This window comes from Erpetoichthys calabaricus, chromosome 1 (genome assembly GCF_900747795.2).
Source record: "Erpetoichthys calabaricus chromosome 1, fErpCal1.3, whole genome shotgun sequence".
Classification (NCBI taxonomy): Eukaryota; Metazoa; Chordata; class Cladistia; order Polypteriformes; family Polypteridae; genus Erpetoichthys; species Erpetoichthys calabaricus.
In genome coordinates, this window is record NC_041394.2 from 314,427,991 (window position 1) to 314,453,504 (window position 25,514).

The window sequence follows — 25,514 nt, forward strand, 5'->3', positions numbered from 1 at the left end:
GGAAACTGTCAGGACCATAAAAATACTTAGTTGTAATGAAAATTTAGTTGTAACAGAATTTTACCTGTATTAAAAACATGCTTCTCTGGGTACAATTTTCTTCTGGTGATTCTTACAAAAATAGTGATTTTTTACAAAAATTAAGAAAACACATCTAATAAGAAATGTTAACCTACTGGTTTCCCGTCACAGCCAAAAAGAACTAGACCATTGTTAGTAATGAGTCCAGGTTGTGGAGCTCCTTCAATCTCAAGTGGTTGTCCTGAAGGCACTGGTGCATCAAGAAGAGAAGAACCATACAGGGTCACTGCCTAAAAAAAATGAAATTTTTACGTATGTTAAAGTTAGAAATAATCCAAAGACATTTAATTTGTTTAAAAAAAATGAAGAAAACAACTGATCATCATGACTGGGTCATTAGGCATTGATTTGCATGTCCCTAAACAGGATAAGTAGGATACAAAAATGGAAAAAATGTGTGATTAACCTTTAATATAAGCTTACAGGGTTTTATTGTCATACTGTATACGCTGCATGTGCTATTCATCACATTGTCACTCTGGTGGAATGGTTAGTCAGTACTGCTACCTTACCTCATGTTATGATATGAGCCACTTTTTTTTTTTATATATAAAACATTCTGGAAATTTTCCTGATGCTTTATTGTGGCTCTTTTACCCTCAGAGAATATTAACATGCGAGTTAAATTACAATATTAAAATATTTTTTAATTTAATCTACATTCTTTCTAGTGATGTTAATACAAACTACAAACTGAATAAAATAAGAATGCATGTATGACTTTCAAGTATATTACCTACAAAAGATGCAATACAGGAAAAGTCATTCACAACACCCACCAAGTTAGTATAAAAATGTAAATACTGTCATCAAATAGTAGGTCTCTTAACAAATTTTTTTTTTTTTTTTAATTTTCCCTTGAGATCATCAAGGTACAAAGAAGATACACTGCATCTTGTGATAAAACAAATCAAAACGTATACCCTAGTTCAAATATTGGAAGAAAAGAAAAGGCCAGTCCTCTGAAACAAATCATGTTAAAATCATCAAGTTAGGCACAGAAAAAAGCATTACCTGTCCTACAAGCCTAGGAAATTGTGTATCAACAATGGCGTGGTGTCTACCAAGAAATAATTTTTCAAATGACACAAAGACCTATGACGAGGTTAAATAAAATTATATATATATTATATATACACACACATATACAGTGCATCCGGAAAGTATTCACAGCGCATCACTTTTTCCACATTTTGTTATGTTACAGCCTTATTCCAAAATGGATTAAATTCATTTTTTTCCTCAGAATTCTAAACACAACACGCCATAATGACGATGTGAAAAGAATTTACTTGAGGTTTTTTGCAAATTTATTAAAAATAAAAAAAACTGAGAAATTTCAAGTACATAAGTATTCACAGCCTTTGCTCAATACTTTGTCGATGCACCTTTGGCAGCAATTACAGCCTCAAGTCTTTTTGAATATGATGCCACAAGCTTGGCACACCTATCCTTGGCCAGTTTCGCCCATTCCTCTTTGCAGCACCTCTCAAGCTCCATCAGGTTGGATGGGAAGCATCGGTGCACAGCCATTTTAAGATCTCTCCAGAGATGTTCAATCGGATTCAAGTCTGGGCCACTCAAGGACATTCACAGAGTTGTCCTGAAGCCACTCCTTTGATATCTTGGCTGTGTGCTTAGGGTCGTTGTCCTACTGAAAGATGAACCGTTGCCCCAGTCTAAGGTCAAGAGCGCTCTGGAGCAGGTTTTCATCCAGGATGTGTCTGTACATTGCTGCAGTCATCTTTTCCTTTATCCTGACTAGTCTCCCAGTCCCTGCCGCTGAAAAACATCCCCACAGCATGATGCTGCCACCACCATGCTTCACTGTAGGGATGGTATTGGCCTTGTGATGAGCGGTGCCTGGTTTCCTCCAAACATGACACCTGGCATTCACACCAAAGAGTTCAATCTTTGTCTCATCAGACCAGAGAATTTTCTTTCTTATGGTCTGAGAGTCCTTCAGGTGCCTTTTGGCAAACTCCAGGCGGGCTGCCATGTGCCTTTTACTAAGGAGTGGCTTCCGTCTGGCCACTCTACCATACAGGCCTAATTGGTGGATTGCTGCAGAGATGGTTGTCCTTCTGGAAGGTTCTCCTCTCTCCACAGAGCACCTCTGGAGCTCTGACAGAGTGACCATCGGGTTCTTGGTCACCTCCCTGACTAAGGCCCTTCTCCCCTGATCGCTCAGTTTAAATGGCCGGCCAGCTCTAGGAAGAGTCCTGGTGGTTTCGAACTTCTTCCACTTACATATGATGGAGGCCACTGTGCTCATTGGGACCTTCAAAGCAGCAGAAATTTTTCTGTAACCTTCCCCAGATTTGTGCCTCGAGACAATCCTTTCTCGGAGGTCTACAGAGAATTCCTTTGACTTCATGCTTGGTTTGTGCTCTGACATGAACTGTCATCTGTGGGACCTTATATAGACAGGTGCGTGCCTTTCCAAATCATGTCCAGTCAACTGAATTTACCACAGGTGGTCTCCAATTAAGCTGCAGAAACATCTCAAGGATGATCAGGGGAAACAGGATGCACCTGAGCTCAATTTTGAGCTTCATGGCAAAGGCTGTGAATACTTATGTACATGTGCTTTCTCAATTTTTTTTATTTTTAATAAATTTGCAAAAATCTCAAGTAAACTTTTTTCACGTTGTCATTATGGGGTGTTGTGTGTAGAATTCTGAGGAAAAAAATGAATTTAATCCATTTTGGAATAAGGCTGTAACATAACAAAATGTGGAAAAAGTGATGCACTGTGAATACTTTCCGGATGCACTGTGTATATATATATATATATAATTATACATACATACATACATACATACATACTGTACATATACACACACGCATACACTTGTGCAAAGTAATAAATATATCATTGATTGCGTGATGGAAATTTCACCCTGAACGCTAGCAATTATAATAATAAGAAGGACAATAAAGACTAATATGAAAACAAAATATTAAAATAACAGAAAAACCCAACTGTAAACATTAACAGTATTTGTTATATAATTCCTCAATATCTTGTGTGACCACTTGTTGTGGTCACCAATTCTTAACACCTTTAGCACACATATGGCCTATGAGTCAATCTGCAGTTGTAGGATGTTATCCTGTTCCTGCAGAAGGGCATGACAAATTTACTGACCTTTGACAAAACAGATGGTCACATCTCTGAGTATTATAATCCAGGGAATCACAAAGGTGCACTAAGGGTTAAAGACTGGAAAGAAGGAAGGTCAAGGCAGCATCTGCAGAATACCAATTGTTCCTCTGGACAGCAGTAACCACAAAAGTTGTGCATGGCCTGACACTATCTTGCCCTAGGGTTAGTATGAGTTTAGTAAATGGTCGCATTTTTTCTCCTACCTTTTTTTCCTCTAACATTACCCGTCTCTATATAATGGCAGTTCAATACTGGAATATTCTCAGCCCAATAGTCTCAAACATGTATATGTATTAAGAGTGAGTCATTTAATACAATATATCCACAGTCAATACATTTATTTCTTTCCAAACAGTAAAGAAAATTTAACTAAAAGTAGCATTCCTGATAGGAAGTGTCAAAACTGACAGCTAAGCACTTTTTCAAAACATTCAGATGAGTTCTTCTATATTTGGAATGCTAAAATTCAGAGCAAACTCAGACACACAATGTAAACCTCAACTAGCATTCCTTACCTGACCATTAATGACCGTCCATGCCCCTGGTACTTTGTCATGTCCCCGAATCCAATTATGAATGGCTGATGCTGACATATCCCAGGAAATCTAAAGAAATAATCACCAAGTTATAGGCCGTAATTTTATATCCGAAGTAGGCTGTAGTACTGTTTAAGTTGTTTATTTTTTAGAAATGAAGAAACACAATGAAGCGTTGTTCAAGTTTGTATAAGAGTAACTCCAAGAGAGGACAATGTGTACATTTTAATAAATTGTATTGATCAGACCAAATGTATATATTTAAGGACTTTCCATTATAAGAGATGGAGTCTTTTAGGTATGTCTATCTTAAACAAAGATGAATTTGGAAGGCAATGGGGGATGACATCAGTATTGAACACTTTACAGACAACCTCCTGGGAAGCAACATAAGCAAAAAACAGGAAAACCCCTTAAAGAGGACTCTTATTATATTTACGTTTAAAAGATAAATATCAAGTGATCTTGATAACACATTGCCATATCTCAAATTTCAACAATTAAACTTAAAAAAAAAGACATTTTATTGGATGCACTCCCTCCTCCTAATCCTCTCTCTATCTCTGATACGCTACTCTGTTAAGCACTAACATTTGAGCGACATACAAATCTACGTTACATTACTTGTAGCTACTCTGAACAGTCTTCACCCACCTTTGCATTTGATTTCTTTTGAATTCCTTCATATGTAGCCCCTTCCTTTGGCTGTGGTACACGAGGTGCTTTACCATCTGCAATAAGTTGGACAGCTTCCACCTACAAGTTAGTAAAAGATCAGACACTTTTTATTATCAAAATTTTGTTTAAAAAATGTTTAGTATTTAAAAAATATGCAACAATTAAAACAATACAAAAATTGAGCTGCAAATCCACCTACAAAGCTCAGTAATTATTTTCTCAAATAGCTGATCATGAACTTGTCACCAGCTCAACCAATATGTTCAACATCCCAACTTAAAAAAAATGTTTCTAACAAATATCTTGGTATCCTAGGGTTATTATCAAGGCGCATAAGACCAGTGGGCTTACCTATTTCACTCCAAAGAAGAAAGATTATCAAGCCAAAGCACAGCACATATAAGGCTGCCACTTAGTCCCTGTCCCTGAATCACTGTATGACACCGAGCAAAATAACAAACTGATACTCTAACTTAAGAAATATTGTAACACCTTAGATAATTGTGATTCACAATTTGTCTAGATAAAATGAGCCCCTAAGTAAATGAATAATTAATTATTCAAGTGCTTTTCTTCATAATCTAGGCTGCTCTAATCCTTTTTACATTCATAACTAATTGTTCTATTTTCCTTGCATTAGTCCTTTCATAATTCCAAATGGTCAGTTTATTAATTTTTTTACCTAAGAGAAGTACTTATTGGTTTGAAAAATATGCACTACTACTACCCCACTGTTCCAGGTCAGAGGTCCTGCAGATGCCATCCATGCAACACCAACACTGGCAGTTTTATTTTGACTAATTAAAGACATTTTTATTTGAACAGGGTTCACACTCCTTTTTCACTTCCTCAGACTTGTTCTCTAGTTCTTTCAAAACAATGCATCACACTGCTTGGACATGGTGGTTAGATATAGCACATTGAAAATGGCAAAGCTTTAACTGTTTGAAAAAGGGGAATTAAATGCAAGATGCTGTGAGAACCCTTTAACTTATGGAGACTTTCCAAAAACTGGACAGGCTGTACCATTTGATATAACAGATACATGTGTGCATATCAGCAAGTCAGATCCATAACTTCGAGATAAATCACAAGGGTTTATGAAGTACCATATCCCCCTTCCTAAAACTCCAAACTGACAAAGAACCCTTCCTGTTGACTGTCAGTTGCAATTAAATATTATTATAGAAGTGAAGTAAAAGGACAGAAAAGTTAAAGAGTAAAGGTACAAGTTGCACATAATTTTTTAACCCTGTCATTCAGAAGTTCTGTGGTTCCTACTGTATTGGGGACCTGAGTTGCCTCGAAGGCTTGCATATTGTAATCTTTTTAGTTAGCTAATAAAAGGTGTCATTTTGCTTGACTTCGCACTACATTCATAATGGCTAACACAGTACAACACCTTAATACTAAAGAAGAATTTTAAAAATGGAAACATGATATGGCCCTAATTGCAAAGCCTGCCACATTTCAATTCCCCAAATGACTTCAGTAACTTTAGTAGTTTTTATATTGTGAAGATAAACTACATCATATTACATTGTACATTATTAAAATAAATTAGATTTATTACCATGCCTTTGATTCCTTCAGGAAATAAAAAGCGATTGTATAAAGTGTCTACTGTATCATTGGGCTCAGCTGGGCATTCTTTTTGCAGTAGGAGTGGTCCTGTGTCTAGTCCATCATCAGCCCAAAATATGGAAAATCCTGCACTCTTATCTCCATGAATCAGTGTCCTAATAACACAAATATCAAAAAAATTAAAATTCCATTTTTCATAATTTAAATAATGTAATCAACCATGGCTGAAAGAGAAGTCTCCGATAGTAAACTGTTAACTGTAGAAATATATAACTTTTAAAACTCATTATTTAGCTTGAAAACACAATCTTAATTATGTGGATAAAAAGGTTCCATAATACTGTATGTATAAATAAATATATTAATGTGTGCCTTATGCATACATATTAAGGTACTATACTGGAAGATCACTTTATCAAATATACAGATATAAAGAAAACCTAGAAGGATGAACACAGCTTTGATCAGAGGACCATGAAACCTTCAAAACATACATATACAAAAAGTATGTACCACTCTAAAACCTAATTAATCCAGTTCATGGCTGTTGGGTGCTAGAACCAATAAAGCAAAGCAGGAACATTGACAAGACATCTGTCCACTGGAGGGCTTATGCACACACAAGGCTAATTTACAATCACTTGTCAATGTAACATGCATGTTTTAGTTATGTGGGAGGAAATTAGAGGAAAAAATCAATACATGCACAGAGGGACTAATATGATGACTGGAGATGGAATTTAAATAAATAATAAGTAAAATAATATGTATAAAAGTAAACAATATATTTTGTGATATGAAAATGTCTTCATTGCAAAACATTTTTTTTTCTGCATTTCTGAGTGTCAATTTCAAAATAAAGATGCTAAACTAGAAGGAATTTGGGTAAAGTGGAGGCAATGAGGACGGCACGGTGGCGCAGTGGGTGCCTTGCAGTTAGGAGACCCGGGTTCACTTCCCGGGTCCTCCCTGCATGGAGTTTGCATGTTCTCCCCGTGTCTGGGTGGGTTTCCTCCGAGCACTCCGGTTTCCTCCCACAGTCCAAAGACATGCAGGTTAGGTGCATTGGTGATTCTAAATTGTCCCTAGTGTGTGCTTGGTGTGTGTGTCTGTATGAGTGTGCGTCCTGCGATGGGCTGGCGCCCTGCCCAGGGTTGGTTTCCTGCCTTGCACCCTGTGTTGGCTGGGATTGGTTCCAGCAGACCCCCGTGACCCTGCAGTTAGGATATAGCGGGTTGGATAATGGATGGATGGATGGAGGCAATGAATGTTTCAGTTAATTTAATTTTATTTTTTTTAAACTATTATTTGAGTTTTGTATTTCATTTTGCATTTAAGTTGAACTGCTAGGCAATATTATGGTGCAGACAAAATTAAACTTGGACTTTAATCTACAGAAGATGTTTAATTCTTGCCCATGACATGCAGAGTGACAACAAACACATCAATTTACTTGCCTTAGCGCTGACTGTAAAAATATTTTCTAATTGTTGTACTATTGTATTTGCATTTGAAAAGTGCCCTGGGGGGAATAATGTTTGCTATAGAAAGGAGATACGCAAAGGCAAAAAAGTTTTTTTCACTTGCATAAAATACCTTTGGTGGAGAGACACAAAACTGTTTATTTTACACCTTCTTTTTCTCACTTTATTTTAATGTACACAGAGATTCCTCACGGTGAGGAAAATATATGCACCCATTAAAATACAAGCAGGACCTTATGCTCAACTCCTAGGGCAACTTCTATCTACATGAAAATGGAATGTTCTCTTCTTTTCTGTGTTTGCTTCATCCCATATTTTTAACATCTGCTGCTGGTGCTATGCTTAAGACAGGAATCCTTACCTGGTTTACGTTTAAATTTCTTTTTTGTTCATTATTCATTCATTTTGTTCATTTATTACAATAATTTCTCTGAAGTTTGATATCTAGTATTTTTATGTCTAATTATTTATTCCCATTCATTTTTTTTTTGTTTTTATGTGGTTAACCCTCATAGACCCAGTGATCATCAAAGGTGACTGTGTGCATATGGTGCAGACCTATAAATACCTGGGAGTGCAGCTGGATGATAAATTAGACTGGACTGCCAATACTGATGCGCTGTGCAAGAAAGGACAGAACCGGTTATACTACCTTAGAAGGCTGGCGTCCTTCAACATCTGCAATAAGATGCTGCAGATGTTCTATCAGACAGTTGTGGCGAGCGCCCTCTTCTACGCAGTGGTGTGCTGGGGAGGCAGCATTAAGAGGAAAGACGCCTCACGCCTGGACAAACTGGTGAGGAAGGCAAGCTCTATTGTTGGCATGGAGCTGGACAGTTTAACATCTGTGGCAGAGCGAAGGGCGCTCAGCAGGCTCCTATCAATTATGGAGAATCCACTGCATCCACTTAATAGTATCATCTCCAGACAGAAGAGCAGCTTCAGCGACAGACTGCTGTCACTGTCCTGCTCCACTGACAGATTGAGGAGATCGTTCCTCCCCCAAACTATGCGACTCTTTAATTCCATCCGGGGGGGGGGGGGGGGTAAACGTTAACATTTAACATTATACATAGTTATTGTCTGTTTTTTCACCTGCATTATTATCATTCTTTAATTTAATATTATTTATTGTATCAGTATGCTGCTGCTGAAGAATGTGAATTTCCCATTGGGATTAATAAAGTATCTATCTATCTATCTAATCATGTTCTATGATGTTACTTTTATTTTGTTGGTGGAACTCCAAGGGAAGGAGACCATCCCTTGCATCACTGCTAGCAGGCTGAGAAACAAGTTCCTTGAGGTCCATGGAGTGAGTACATTGTATACGTTTGTGAATATTGTTTTGTTCTGTTTTTTTTCCCTGACTTTTTGCTTCTGTTTATTGGATTGTATTTTTAAATTGAGGTTTTGGGATTTCTTCATTAGGATCGTCTTTCAAGTAACTCCTTTTTGCTGTTTTGAGCATTTCAGTATTTTTTCTTTTGTGAATAAATATCATCTTTTATAAAGATTCCTTGTTTGACCTTTCATCTACCATCCAGGGATTTACAACCATCCTCCCTCTTCTGGGACTTGGGTGATATTTTGGGATATTTCTTGTGACTTTTGAACAATTAAAAGCCTGTTCTTTACTATGATGCCTCACCAGACCCAAATCTTCCCATTTACCTGGGTTTGGGCATGCCTTGAGGTGAGGCTGTTTTTTGGGTATGCCAGTCAAGATTCTGGCCTGTTTTTGTGGGTCTTTTTGTAGGCCTTTCCCAATTTTTCCTATTTTGGTACCAACAACGTAACAGCTTGATCATTAGGCAATTAAAAGTGACACAGTATCACAAGATCCTTGTTGAAGATGGGTGCAAGAGCCAGTTGCTTACTTTTGTATATTATAAATGTTAACTGTGATTGCAAGCATTTATACTATAAACATTTTGTGACTGCAATTACTGGAATTTTTCAAAACAATGGTGGATAGTTTGGCTATTATTCACTGCTTAAGAATACTTAAATCTCATTTTATAAACATCTCTTTTTTTTACCTTTCTAAAAGCTTGCAGAGCACATAGAAAAAGGATATTTTATGCTTTTCAGACTTTAAAGTGCATGTAATATAACTCATTTTCCTTTCCAACTTGGTTATGTAGGTGTACTCATCTTAATACATTTAAACATATCTGGCACTTCACAAGCAGCAACATAATGAGGAGCAAAGCATGGCACGGCAAATTATACATTCATAAGTGCAATGTACTATATGGGGTAATTGAATTTTTTTAATTCAACAGCAAACTGAATTGTAAAAATACATACTTAGTCCATGGACAATGCTGAATATAGAATTTTATATCACTTTGCTTAAACATCATTATAGCTCTCATTTGAAATTTAATCACAGTTCTTTATTTAGTTCAGCTGAAATTTTACCTGAACATTAGATTTTTTTTAAGTTAATTATCAGAAGTCTGCTTACTTTATAATTCAAGTCTTTTTCAATAATGATACGATTATTCTATACTGCTCTCTTTACTATGCACACTCAATGCCTGGTTTTATTACCTAACTCTGTAATGATGCTCTTGATCACTTTGTAAAAGTATTTGTGTCAGTGTTCTTTTTGAAAGGTGGTGTTTTAGGATGAAGACTGATAGAAACCTTCAACTAGCAACCAAAATGTGAACAGTAAATGACAAATTAAATTACATATGAGCAACACTTGCTCACTCTGCCATTTGTACACATTACCTATCTATCTTATTTCTTGACATAGTAGAAATTTTTACATTTACACTCTTCCAAGTGTAGCAATTAATTAATAATTAACTATATTGCTAGCCCAGGATAATTACCATGTTGCACTTCATTAGACATAAATACGTCTCTCAATAGCAAGAGTAGCTTACAGTAAGTTAATATTTACCAGTTTATTGCAGAAGCTCCCCTGTGTCGAGGCAGTAAAGAAGGATGGTAAATAATGGATCCATGCTTTGGATTATCGATTACATTCATGGGGATAAATTGGCTACAAAATGGGAGAACATTAAGCTCTGCTCCAACAGACTTATAAGCATCAACAACTTCTGGAATTGGCTTTCCTTTAACTCTCCACCGAGGGAATTTGAACACTGGTGTCCCATCTTTCTCTGCAGCTGTAGCTGTAAAAATACAAAATTTAAGTCACACCTTATTCTATCAGAAATCCATAAAGGTACTGACAGATGGGAAAAAGAAACAAACACTGAACCATGGAGTGTGAATTATATAGCTCTCTTTTTTTCATAGCACTGAGAAAACTAAACTTTATTCTAAGTTTATTCTCATTTTTCAGTTAGTTTTTCACAGATTGTTTATTACTAAAAAAAATATCCTCTGCAGTAGAATATAAAATAAATACTTCTGGTTCTGCAGTGAGAAACAATATCTGCATTTTTATGGTAATTTGAAAAACAAATCATGCAATCACTATAGTAACAAAACATACTGTATTACTGAAGAGATACTGTATTATACAATACTAATTTTGTTCAGCCTTCAAAAAACAAATTTTACAAAATGCTAAATACAGAGATGGAATCAGTGAAAGCTTGCACTCTTATGTAGAAGCAAAGAAAATTAAAAGTGAACTTCTGTGTAGAGGTAATAAAACTAATTGCTGTTTCCAATGCTAGCTGCAAAATATGAAATATCTGATGTTCAGCAATGGCAGTGCATGTGATTTAATAATGCAATCTAATATTATGCAAGACCTACATAAACAATCAGCACAATGTACACAACATTGGGCCATGTTAACACATTCACATGATTTAAATAAGTTTTATTTAATGACAATCTGGCCATAGTACAATTTAATGTCTCCTTTGAATTTCTAGTGAAATTGAAATCAGTTTTGTACAGGTCTAGATATGCAATAAAGAAAGAAATGGACCTGGATAGGAAAATACAGTAATCCCTCCTCCATCACGGGGGTTGCGTTCCAGAGCCACCCACGAAATAAGAAAATCCGCGAAGTACAAACCATATGTTTATATGGTAATTTTTATATTGTCATGCTTGGGTCACAGATTTGCGCAGAAATACAGGAGGTTGTAGAGAGACAGGAACCTTATTCAAACACTGCAAACAAACATTTGTCTCTTTTTCAAAAGTTTAAACTGTGCTCCATGACAAGACAGAGATGACAGTTCTGTCTCACAATTAAAAGAATGCAAACATATCTTCCTCTTCAAAGGAGTGCGTGTCAGGAGCAGTGACTGTCACAGAGATAGAGAGAAAAGCAAACACATCAATAGGGCTGTTTGGCTTTTAAGTATGCAAAGCACCGCGGCACAAAGCTGTTGAAGGCGGCAGCTCACACCCCCTCCATCAGGAGCAGGGAGAGAGAGAGAGAGAGAGAGAGAGACAAACAAAAATCAATACGTGCCCTTCGAGCTTTAAAGTATGCGAAGCACCGTGCAGCATGTCGTTTCAGGAAGCAGCTGCACAAAAGATAGCAACGTGAAGATAATCTTTCAGCATTTTTAGAGGAGCGTCTGTATCGTCTAGGTGTGCGAACAGCCCCCCTGCTCAATCCCCCTACGTCAGGATCAGAGAAAGTCAGCGCAAGAGAAAGAGAAAAGTAAGCTGGGTAGCTTCTCAGCCATCTGCCAATAGCGTCCCTTGTATGAAATCAACTGGGCAAACCAACTGAGGAAGCATGTACCAGAAATTAAAAGACCCATTGTCCGCAGAAACTCGCGAAGCAGCGAAAAATCCGCGATATATATTTAAATATGCTTACATATAAAATCCGCGATGGAGTGAAGCTGCGAAAGGCGAAGCACGATATAGTGAGGGATTACTGTACAAGTAAAATCTTTATAAATAAGGGTTATATAATGCTGGCTTGAGTAAATTATACTCTTTATGAAAACTGAATTGATAAATACAGTGAATATACTGCATTTAAAAGTCTTATTGTGTAGTTTTAAATATCATCATTACTTATTAGATAAAAAAATAATCATACAATCAATCCAAGTTTCAAAGTGAAGTTTATGGCAAGTGTGTGTGTATGTATTTGACTTGGACTGCCTCAGCAACACTACCAAGGATAACTGATATCAATAAATGTCAATAAACTTAATACAGATGTTGAATTTCCCAGCAAGATTCCAGTACAAAATAATGTTTAGTAACGCCTGTGCAGGTTTTACCCCACGACAGACAAATGAACATACAATATATCAGCAGGTGTTATTTCTCTTATTTAAAGGTTATATCACAAAATGCTCATTTGATTTTAAGAGATGGAGAGAATAAAAACAAAACAACTGCAAAGCTATAGGGAAATACAAAGTGCCAATTCTGCAGCATACTGAGGCACATTCAAAAATAGATCTGAAATAATCATAAAACATTCATTCTTACTATGATACAATACCTGAAGAAAAGCAGTGTTATTAAACAAAATCTAAAGGAAATAACAATATATCAAAAACTCAATTATTCTTTAAACAAGCAGTAAATTGATTTAGGTCTGAAAAAAGATTGGATTGCAATGTTGTGGATTTCTTTTAAATAAATATTCTGAAGTCACTCCACAAAGGAAAGTTAGACACTTAAAAGTAGACAGCTTATGACAATATCAAAGAAATTGGATGCTTACAGTATGTGTCATCAGTTGCTCCCGTTAGAATATTTGGAGGGCACAGTAAATTTTAGGCATTATGATTATAGCATATATTTCCTAGACTTCTGGCAGATTGCCTGATAAAATTCTTTTGAAGTAGTGGTTGTTAAATTCAGTCCTGGGAGCCCACTGTGGCTAGAGGTTTTTGCTCCAGTCAGTTTCCAAATCAATGTCATTTTATCTCTGACTGACCTCATTCTTTAATTAGCTGGCCTTCTTCTCTAATTATGCATTTTCATAAGAGCAGTAGTGTGAAACTTACAAGAAGATACATGTAATTTGCTGTGGTTTAAATTGTTTAACTCTTTCTTAATTATTTCCTATCAATTTAACTTTATCTCCCTTAAACGTATCCTAATATGACAATATGACAAGCAGAATAGGCACTGGAATATAGCAACTTGCTTAGCTAATGCAAGAGTCCACTTCAAAATAAGTTGGTTTTGACAAAACTCAACTTAAAGACAAATTTAGTTCATCTGTCCTATTCAAGTTCTTCTCCACTACCCAATCACAGATCTGCCTGCACCTAGTGATATTTTTCATTCCTAATTTAAAAATTCTGGTTCATTTCGTCCTTGTAGCAATTTTTACTCTCACAAAGTTGCCTTTTAAAACCATCCTCCACAACTTGATTTCCACCTTTTCTCCAGACCTGACCCTCCCACTTCCTTTTGTTAAGTAGATACTTTAAATAGTAAATAGTTCCCAAAAAACAAAGCACTAGCTTTTTGAAAATTATATTATCCATTCAAGTGTTAATGTAATGTTTAACACAGAGATTAAGTCATTCAATTTCTTCACCAGATACAACATACATCTCAGAGCTTACCTTAGTTCTTCTCCTCAAGGTCATCCCACTGAGCCTCATGAATCTCTTGTGTTCACCTTATCACAGTTCACTTGTTAATTTGCTCATGTACTGTGTTGTGGTTGGATATACCCAAGTCAAGTAAAGAGCTGTATGCTACCTTAACATACTGGATCTGGGTGTAATTTTCTCTTATTGTGCACAGACCAATTTTGAAAAACTTGGCACAGGAAAGTGAGACATAATTAAAATGCCTGGAAATTACTATGAGAGCATTTATATGTTCTGAGGCAGGTTTAATGATAATATTGTCTGCATAGTGATCAAAGTATCAGCCAAGGATGGAACCTTCACAGCCGAAACAATGACGTATGAAACCTCTTTTAATATAGACATGGTCTATTGGAGAATAGTTCCATAATCATTTTCATACAGTAATGAACTTTAATGATGATATGTCCTTGGTGCCATTACAAAAACAGCCAGTCCTCTTGCCTTTCCTTTTGCAGCTTTCTGTGGTGTTCCTGTTTAGGTAGAGAATATGAAATCTATCCAGTGCCACTGCTTAACTGGGAGTTTCAGCTTTCAAATAAGTTTTAATAAAATACACAAGGCTCCAATATTTGTATTTCCCATGCCTCTAGGTCACTGAGAGATAATTTACTTCATTCATCAAACACTTTATATTGCCCATGAGCATAGATGGCAGGGATAGGCTGTATTTTCTTTTGTTCTATGCCCAGATTCCTCCTCTGTTTCCCTTGGGGCATCACTCCAGTTCTGGCATCATTGGCTTCACCTCATTTATACACAAATAAGTCCAGCAGGTGTTGTTTTGTATATTTGAGTTTCAGTCAGCCAAACTAAAAAACAATTTTTCCTTTTCCCAGTCCTCTCAGTAACTAGATCATCATACCATGGGATGTAGGACAAACAATATTGTGTATAGAACATTTTCCATTTTATCCATTGGCAAAGCACCTCATGCCTATAATGAAACATGTTCTCTACGGTCCATCCCCACCATCCATCTGAGATTGTTGCAAGGTATTTAAAAGAGACTAAAATTAACTTTGCATAATGCTTGTGCTATTAAACCTTTGGTATAATACCATAATATATCCCTATAATCTAAATGTGATAACTTTATTAATCATAATTAAATTATATGTGTCATTTGAAATTATTACACACTTCTAAAAACACATCTGTGAGCAGTTTAAAAGCTTATGCCTTGGAATGACTACATTACCACCTCCAGTTGACTCTGACAGGTCAACTATGCAATGTATGAATTCCTTTCAGACAAAGTTCTTCTATCACTTGCCCAAGAATTTGCTGTGCACTGCTACAAAAAATGCAGGCAATAATATGAACTTTTTTTAACCTAATGTTTTCCTATTTAGATCTTTTTGTCAATGAAGCACCAATAAATCACCAGAAAAATCATTACTTTGGTCCAAAATGATTTACAATTAAAATATAAAAGAAACATATACAAAGTGGAACAAAACTGCTAGTGCACCAAGTCCCAAATACTGGAGAAAAGCAATAGGTCCATATAAACAACCAAACACAAAAACTCCACTGATCACTGTATTATAAAAAGCCACTTAAGTCATTACGATTCTCAGAACTCTTAGAAGGTGAATTGCAACCAAAGTTTGAAAGTTTGGATAGAGTAGAAGCTCTTCCAGTTACAAAGACCTGACTTTCCTCTTGGACCTCAAACTAGGGAGGACCACTTCAAACCCAAAGTTTGACTATTGTTGCCACTCATAGCCTCCAATGCAAAGCTAGGGTCTAATAAGTAAGCATGAGTGCATACTGTTATTTTTGGTTAATGGTTACTATAAAACAAGTATCATTAAATACAATCAATGTATGTATCAAGTTTTGAGTTACTAAAGGCCTTTTGTAACCTAATTTTAAAAACACAGAATGTAGAAAATACAAGTTAATTATGTTTTTCAAGATGGATTATGTACTACATGTACAGTATATGTACTACAGTTCCTCTCGTTCACTGGAATTTCTCTCTCTCTCTCTCTTCTTCTAATCCAGGGAAAGAGTGAAGACAAGCAGCGCCAGCCTTCAATTTGACTGTGATACACACAAGAACCACAGACAGACTGAAAGAAAAAGATTTCTAAATCATGACCCTCAATGAGGAAATCCTGGTAAAACTGACTTAAACTTTAACTGAATATTCAGCAGGTAAAACCAGAAAACCAAAATCCAATAGCCAAAAATATAGTCCTTGAGTATATATATATTAAAAAAAAAAAAACTGTATATTTTTCCTTTGCCTAGAACAAGCACGGTTCATTTATTCTACCTTCCAAGTCTAAATGCCAAAATTAAAATCTCCTGACAAAGGCAACATGAGGATATCAGCTCCAAAATATAAATATAAGTCCTACCCAATAACTTCCTTAACATCAATGCCTTTTCCCAGAAGAAGAGCAGTATTTAAATTTACCTATAATTGTAAACAGAGAAATAATGACCTTAAATATCTTATATTTGCTCGAGCAGAAATTCACAAAGCTCAGGTTGTTATCCTTTTAACAATAAAAGATGTAAATTTTGAAATGTGTGCTTCTTCATGTACTTTTGATTTTATTTAACTCCTCTGTCTATTATGTTGGTGTTTTAAGGTTGATATGTGGAAATAAGTGACAGAAATGAAAATGGAACGGTGTTTTTCCACCAACTGAAATGTGTGTGTTTGTGCGCAGCCAGACTTGGATTTTGGTAGTGTCATATGACCATGTTCATATTTTATAAATAGCATGGAATGAATGGCATGACCACTATATGCACATGTGTGTGAATGATATCTTCATAAATTAGGCTTTATGTGGTTATTAATCTGTTTAAAAAACAATTATCCTAAGCTAATTTAAGTTTATTAGCCAAGTATATGCTTTGCTTAAAAAAATAGAGGATTCACTTTTGATTGTTTTCATTATTAAAGAGAACAAACATCCTGCACAGACAATTACAGGACCATTAGCACTCACACCACTTGATTCAAGGACAGCTTTTATCTTTTTATATGTCATAAAGCTACTCAACAGCTGCTTGTGCAAATAACTACATACCCTCGTAAATCAGGTATGGGCAAGTCGATAATTATCTGCATTTTAGTGTAGAGAAAAGCCAAGCAAAATGACACATTTTATTGGCTAAATAAAAAGATTACAATATGCAAGCTTTCGAGGCAACTCAGGCCCCTTCTTCAGGCAAGATGTAATTAATTTTAGTGCATTTTAATGATGATTTAAATTTGATGATTTAAATTTAATTAAATTTAAATTTAATGCATTTTAGTGATAATTTTGTTTGGGTTGGCTATGTATCTTTCCCTGGCCACATGTATTGTGTATCTGTAGTAGCAGTGGTAAATTTTCAGCCCTGACCGGTCAGTTTCTCTTGTTGTTTTCTAGGAGTAAACATGGCCACTCCACTCTGTTTTCACCAAAGAAAAGCAGTGAGCGGTGATATGCTTTTATGGGCTGAAGGTGTATAGATCTGATCCAATGTGGTCATCGGTAGTGGATATGGATAGCTGTCCCTCTCCTTTGTCATGCTTAAAACTTGTCTGACCATTTTAGAACTTCTCAACCCATTCATGAACACTCCGCAGCGGTAAAACACTGTTCATATTGTGCAGAAAGCCTTCTCCGGAATTTCAGCTCCCAGTATACCTGTAGCTCATAAAAAGCTGATCACTGCTCTGTTTTCTTCTTTGGTGCAAAGGAGAGTGAAGTGGCTATGATTACTTCTAGAAAACAAAAGACAAATTGAATGATCAAGCCTGAAACTTTGCCACTGTGACAACAGACACCCCATGCTTCAATATGTGCTTGGGAAATGTAACAGCAAACCCAAACATAATTATCACAAAAGTGTGGATAATTATTGACTTACCTTTGTATGTTTCTTTTACATATCTATCATCTAATGATGTTTCTTATACTTAATATAAGTTGTTTATATAACACTTCTGTCACTAATAAACAAGAGGCATGCAAGAAAGAATCTAATTGTACTGTGTACTCAAGACAAACCTGATCTTGACTTTTTTTTCTAAACATCCACCAAATCTGCAAGTGTTAAATGAGCAATTCATACAAAACTCCTAAATATATCAAATTTACAAACAGACCTAAGTGTATATAATGTGTATGCTATATATGCAAATGTCACATGGCAATGTATATTCTATTAATCTTTTGTAATAATTTTAAGACTAACTGCATGGTACTGCAAGTTACAGCATTATCCAATCCCAGTGTTGAAACAGCTCCATTTTATCTAATACTGTTTGATTTCCACTTTATTTCAGAAATTATGCTCACTTAAGGAAGTGATAGTGGTGAATATCTAGCCATTTCCCATACATTCTAAAACAATTTGTACACTGAAGCATTGTGACCAACTTTATCAAGTACACAAGAGAAGATAGGAGTGAAGTCACATTAAAAAAATATTTTTCCCCTCAATCAGCCTCTTCAATACAGTTTAATGGCAGACAATTTCGTAGCCAGCTGTTATTTAGTAAAATGACATTTAAATTCAGCATTTTTATTTGGTTATTTTTTTTAAAATGTGCAAATAACTTACAGGTACAAACTGAATGAAAATGTACCTAGTCAGAATCAAAATCACATAATTCCAATTCTTGTACAATATAATGGGGTACATTTTATAATTAAGTCTAAGGGAAACATCCTTTACTGATTTACAAAATGGAAGCCTTATTTAAACAATGGCAAAAAATCCACTTTTAAATCGTTAAAAAAGTGCACAAATGCAGCTTCAAGGCATAGCTTCTGCTTAACTTACCCAAAGGATCTGCTTTGCCATCTTTATCAGGGACTGTGAAAACTCCTACTATTTTATGGCCATCCTTTCGAAGCTGGCTGTATACCTCCTGTCCAAATAAACTTTGGCCAATCAATGCTAGCTTTAGCTTATTCTGGTAATAGATCTGATTAAAAAAAACATAATTAAAAACATTAGCCTCTTATTTAAATTACTCAGAAAATAAATGAAATATTATCATGGCTATCATAGAAAAGTTATACAGATACCCACAAAGAGCATTTTATTGTAACAGGAAATAAAGAGTAAACAACAACAGTATACATGTAATTTCATTTGATTTAATTTACTGTGTAGTATAAAGAACTAATAATTAATAGTACAGTAGTGCAATAGTGCCACAGAGCTTCAAGAGGCCACATTCATATATTGGCCCAGTAGCATTTTGTGTGGAAGTTGTATGTACTCTTCAATGGTTGAATGGATTTTTCCTCCTGGTATTCCAGAAATTTTGGTTGGATTAAATTGTGAATAAAATGGGCTCCATATGAATGAGCATGTCCTTTGATGGACTGATAGCCAATCCAACATTGGTTTTATCTCGACATTGTGCTTGGTACTGTTGGGACAGACCTAACTCGGATATAGATTAGTTGTTTTTGAAAATGGATGGATGAATTTATGATCACGCCCGTTTGTTCTGTACTATTCACTCATTCATTCATTCATTCATTTTCCACCACCTACCCGAGACCTGGTTACAACAGTCTAAGCAGTGGGGTCCATATGTTTCTTTCCCAGCCACACTTGCCAAATCATGCTGTGGAATCCCAAGGTATTCCCAGGCCAGCTTGCAGACATAATCCTACTAGTCGACCCTGAATCTTCCCCAGTATTTCTTCCCAGCTGGTCATTCCCGTAAAACCTCCACAGGGAGGCATCCAACAGCCATTTGCATCAGATGCCCGAACTAATCCAAGTGGTCCCTCTCAGATTAATGAAAAGCACCCTGTCTTTACGGGAGAGCCCATCCACCCTACTGAGGAAACTCATTTCAACCACTTGTACCCGCAATTTTGTCCTTTTGGTCATTACCCAAAGCTCATGACCATGTATATCAACAGGTAAATTGAGAGCTTTGCCTTTTGGCTCAGCTCTTTCTTGACCATACAGACCATCTTGACTGCATAACTGCACTCGCTGCTCCAATCTGCCTGCTGCCTATTGATCTCATTATTCCACCTCTCCACCCATCACTCCTGATCAAGACCCTGAGACACCTAAACTCCTCTACTCAAGGCAATAACTCACCTCCCACTTGGAGAGGATAGTCCACCTTTTCCCTACTGAGGACCATGGCCTCAGATTTGGAGGTGATGATCCTCATCCCTGATGCTTCACATTATGTTACAAACCATTCTAATGTTTGCTGATGTTCACGGCCTGATGAACACAACAGGAATACGTCATATGCAAAAAAGTACAGTCACAATTCTAAGGCTACCAAACTGGAAATCCCCTCAGCTGTGCCTTGATATCTTGTCCATGAAAATCACAAACAGGTTAGGAGACAAAGCACAGCCCTGGTGGAGTTCTACACCCACTGAGAATGGTGCTAATGTTTCTCCAACTATGCGGACACAGCTGTCACTGCGATTATACAGAGTCCAAACAGCCCTTATTCCCTGACCGTCAAGACCACAACCTTTTTGGCCAGTCGGAATGCCTCTGCTGCTTGGGAGTCTCCCCAGCCAACTATACACTGAAGGCCTACTTCATCAGCCTAATGGCATCCCTTACTTTTGGTGTTCACCACTAGTTCATTGGGTTCACACCTCGAGAGGCACATAAGGCCTTCAAGGCCACAGCTCTTAGCAGCCATTTCAACAATGGAGGCTTTGAACAACATCCATTTGGACATTTAGTCCCCAGCCTCCTCCAGGATATAGGAAAAGCTCTTGTGAACGTACTCAGACGTTCCCTGTCCAATCTCATTACTTGCTTGGGCTTTCCAGGTCTGCCCAGGTGCCTCCCCCAACATCTGACCCAACTCGTTACCAGCTGGTGATCAGTTGAGAGCTCTGCCCCTATTTTCACCTAAGCGTCCAGAACAAATTCTGCAAATCTTACAATGCAATAATAAAATTGATTGTTCTGTATTATACATTTTTATTTATAAAAGTAATGTTCCACTCAGCCACAGGTGTAAATAACTACTTGTAACAAAGAAAAAACTAAGCAGCACAATATGCTGTTGATATCCAACATCAACCCTTTCAGAACTTGTAACTTCTGTCGATGAAAAGGATAAAATCATGACAAATCATTTTTAATGTGTTTTCCTTTAATAAGATATTGTACTGAGAATGTTTCTGTAAAAAAGTAATTGCATCATTTTTAATCAGAAATAATTACCTATAAAACCTTTCAATACCTAGATTGCGCAAATGTGCACACGTGTTAACTAAACTATATTCAGATTTAGCTACTCATATTCTAGATCATGAACAAAGGTAACTTGCCTTCATCTAACATCCACTGAAGTAATTCTGATTAACCATAAACTAGGGGGCTCCGCCCCCTGCTCGCTTCGCTCGCCAACCCCTGGCGTTGGGGCATGACAAAGAGTGAGATGTATGAATTAGATATAGAATAGTGTGCAGCTTTGGATGATGCGCATAGAAATAACAAATAGAGTGTTTGGCATATATTAATGTTTTATTGGAATATTTCTTTGTATACAACATTAGTAGTAAAGATGGTGTGTTGTCCTTGAATGAGTCTTCCTTGGCATGGATCATTTATAATTTTAACTCTAACGTCAGATGAACGTCGAACACGTGAGAAGGCAACATAAAGTTGTCCATGTCCAAAAACGGGTTCAGAGAGGTAGATGCCAACCTTGTCCATGGTTTGTCCGTGTGATTTGTTGATGGTCATGGCAAATGCAGGTTTAATGGGGAACTGTCGCCGTTTCAATGTAAAAGGTAATTCTAGGTCAGAACTTGTAAGGTCAATTCTAGGAATGAGAACAGTATTGTTAGCATGTGATCCTGTAAGAACTGTTGCTTGAATAACATTGCGTGTCATGGTGTTGACGACTAACCGTGTGCCATTGCATAAACCCTGTTTTGTGTTAAGGTTTCTTAATAGCATGATTATTGTTCCGTTTTTAAAGGCAAGGTTGTGTTGTGGTAATCCGGCTGGGTTAATAGTGTTCAAATATTCTAAGGGGAAATTTATATGTTCATTGTCGTCATCAGAGTCAACTTTGTCAGAGCTTAGAAAGATCTGTGTCTCTTCAGGAAGTAATGAAATAACCTGGTTATTAATGTGATTAACATTAATATTTTTTGGACATAATATAGTGCGTTGTGTTAAAAGGGGTATTTGGTCTAATGTGATTGCTGTTCCAAATATCTCTTTTACTAAGTCGTCTGAGATAAATTCATGGATACACGTGATCGTCTCTGTGCCTGCTGTTTTTTAATTCTTGAAATTGTAGCACTCCATCCTTCCTGTCCAGTTGGAAATAATATGGGGTATGTTAAAGTATCAAGAAGCGGAAATCAAATGTCTATGCGTTGGAATGTAGGTGTGTTGTTTTTATCAGGACGTAAATGTAGAACAATATCTCTGTGAAATGGAGGCTCACCATCTTTACTTTGAAAGACAATTGCCACTTCATTAACGACGGGCAGATTGTATCGTCTTGGATCTTGTTCTTTGTCCTTTATCAAGACCAAAGCAATTGTAGTTGCCGCTATACCTTCTGCATTTGCTTTTGTATTTGCATCCTTTTCAACTTCATGTAGGATTTTTATAGACTTAGCTAATGGGTGATTGTTTATGACATGAGTGACGTTTCTCATTATAAGCTCTGTGCATTGTTTGTTTTCAGGAAGGTTCATGCGTTGATAGATTGCCTCATCTGGATCTAGGATGTAGATTTGTGCATATTTGCGTTGTTGATTCGTTTCAGGGTGCACTGTTCCAATGCGATGCAATATTTGTCCACATATGCGAAAGCAGTATGGGCCATTGCCTTTTGGTGGCCTGATATGTACTCCGGTAGATGCAAAAGCAAATGAACTATTGTAGGATCTAATGCAGTTCATAAAGTTTTTACTTTCAGGCACATCGTTAGTTAGAAGCTTCTTTAGATATTCAGGATATGAATGTAAAGGAGGCAGTCTAATCTGACCTTTTTGACAACAACGTGTAAATTCATTATTTGTATTGCCAGTTGTTTCTTCTGTGAAGTTAAGTGAATGACAATGATTGCAAATGACATTCATTAATCCCAATGAATTTTCCTCAATAGTGGATTCCTTATTGAAGGCGTTTTCAGCCATTTGGCATAAGCGTTTAACAGGTGTGTGGCGTTGATGTCCGCGATGGGCATGTTTTGCTTTTTGCGTTTGATTGCCTTTTTGTTGCATGTCCATTATTTGTGACGCGCTATTTTTTTCTCTTTTTTTTATTCGCCTCCGCTTTGCGCAAAGTCCGTTTCAGTCTACGCCGTGCATTGTTTGTATCGAGCCTTGTCCGTTTTTGTATGTCGGTCATTTGAGCTTGGTGCTTTTCGCATCTTGCTTTTTTTTTTCTGTCAGTTCATTTGCGCGTTGTTCACGTCTCCGTTCATTTATTCTGTCTCTTCGCTCCCTTTTTTGTATGTCTGATACGCGAGCTCTTTCGGTTTGAAATCGCGCTTCTTTCGATGCAGCACTTTGACACGCGCGCTGAATGCGTCTACGTTCATTGTGTCTGTCCATTTGGGCACATCTCTGTAACGGTGTCACTTGTGCTTTGCATTTTTTGATCCGAGACATTTTTTCTCCCGGTGTTTCAGAAGCGCGTTTTATGCGCCGCCGTCTATTTTCTTGTTTCTTTCATGTTTTTGTGTTTGTTCCCGTTATCCTTTCCGAATCGTTTTGTACCCGTGACCGTGTATTCATGACTTGTTTCTTTCTCAGCATGCGAAATATGGATAAGTAATAAGGAGGATCGCACTCATTTTCTGCAGTTGAACGGTTAATAGTGCTTTATTGAAAGGACATCCACCTATGCTGCCTAGTGTGAAGGTGTCGACGTTCACTTTAGAATATGTGGCTTTGGGTGTTACTTCTTATGGATGTGTGGGCGGATTGTTGTTGCGCGAGCGTCTTCTTTCTTTTTGTGTTCCTGTGTCTTGTTTGAATCCCCCTCTTTGTGTGTGTCCCGTCCCTTGCTTGTAGGGTCTGTGGGGTGGTTTTGTGTTCTTTTTTTTTGTCTTCCATGGGCTTGTTGAATCCCCCTCTTGGTGTGTGTCCCGTCCCGTCCCGTGCCTGTAGGGTGGGGGGGGGGGTGGTCGTGCCTTGCTGTTGTGCGCTCGTGTGTTCTTTTTTTTTTGGTGTGTTTAGTTTCGTGTGCAATGTGTTTCGTGCTTTGCCCGCGTTTGACTACTTTTTTATGTGCCTTTTCCTTTTGACCCTCATCCGCCTCTCGCCCTCTTTTGTCCGCCTTTCTCAGCTCCTCAGCCGACTCTCGCGGACTCTTTTTGCGCCTGCGCAGTACGTCTTTTTGCAGCTACGGCCCATGGCCGGATGTGCCTGCGTCCATCATCCGGTTTAGCATTCTCGGTTAGTAATATGGATAAGATCTGTGAAGGTTTTTGGTTGTAATTTCTGCAGACGTTTTTGCTGTCCACAAGCAGCTAAAGAAGACCTATGGGATCTTTTGTCAAAAGATACAAATAAATCACTCTATTTTAAAGACTTTACATACATAATGATTGTATTTACAGTAGCCCATTAAGTTGTGGAGGTAAGAAGCTGTCTCTCCAAAGCGGACACCTCAGCAAAAAGAAAGCACATCAAGGAGGCAACCAAGAGTTCGGTGGAAAACCTAAAGAAACTTCAGAAATGTACAGCAGCAATGGGCCATTCATTGCATAGTATCACAATTTTGTGCATTACCTACAGTCTTAGATGTGTGGTAGGTTGACAGAATTGAATTTATTTCTCGCAAAAAAGAACAGCCAGTCATGCATAAATTTTGCAATAAGACCCATTCATTCTCCCAAAGCCAAGTCCACTGGACAGCCAAATGTATTTTTGTCACTTGGTTTACTTGACCTCCGTCAGATAACAACTCTGATCTTAACCATTATGTAACCAGGCGTATCACTGACGTATTACATAAGGCGACAACCTCCTCAATGGAATGAATCTCTGGAGGTCCACAGTTGAAGTCTTTTGAAACTGATGAGATCAAAGTGGACCTTTTTGGTTTAAATTTCAAAAGATTTGTTTGGCACCAAGACAATACAGCAAAGAACAATATCGACTGTCAGGTATGGTGGGAGGAAAATGATGCTATGGGGCTACCTCTCTCAGGGAGTAGGTTGCAGGGTAAATATAAAATATGTCCAAATATCAATATATTTTGGCACAAATATCAAAACCTGCTGCTCTCTGCTAAATATTAATTACTCTGTCCACCAAACACAATACAAAACACACGAGAAACCCAGCAAAGGAACGGCTTCAAAAATGAAATGATCGAAGGCCTGTAATAGCCTAGTCAGAAGCTAACCTTTAATTCTATATAAAGTTTGTGGATTTGTCTGAAGAGAGAGGTGTGCAGAGGACACCCTTGTAATTTAAAGAAGCTTAAACTCTTCTAC

General features: G+C 37.1%; 1 protein-coding gene across 1 annotated transcript in view; it reads right to left on the minus strand.

Moving 5' to 3' along the window:
• The window catches only part of aldh1l2 (aldehyde dehydrogenase 1 family, member L2), a 92,929-nt gene that overhangs the window by 64,585 nt on the left and 2,830 nt on the right, over positions 1-25,514 (minus strand). The window contains exons 2-7 of the mRNA XM_028817635.2: positions 18,869-19,013; positions 10,453-10,687; positions 6,038-6,203; positions 4,441-4,542; positions 3,766-3,855; positions 177-311 (exon numbers count right to left, since the gene is read on the minus strand). Coding sequence (XP_028673468.1) covers positions 177-311; positions 3,766-3,855; positions 4,441-4,542; positions 6,038-6,203; positions 10,453-10,687; positions 18,869-19,013 — 873 coding nt within the window. The remainder of the gene's footprint in view (positions 1-176; positions 312-3,765; positions 3,856-4,440; positions 4,543-6,037; positions 6,204-10,452; positions 10,688-18,868; positions 19,014-25,514) is intronic.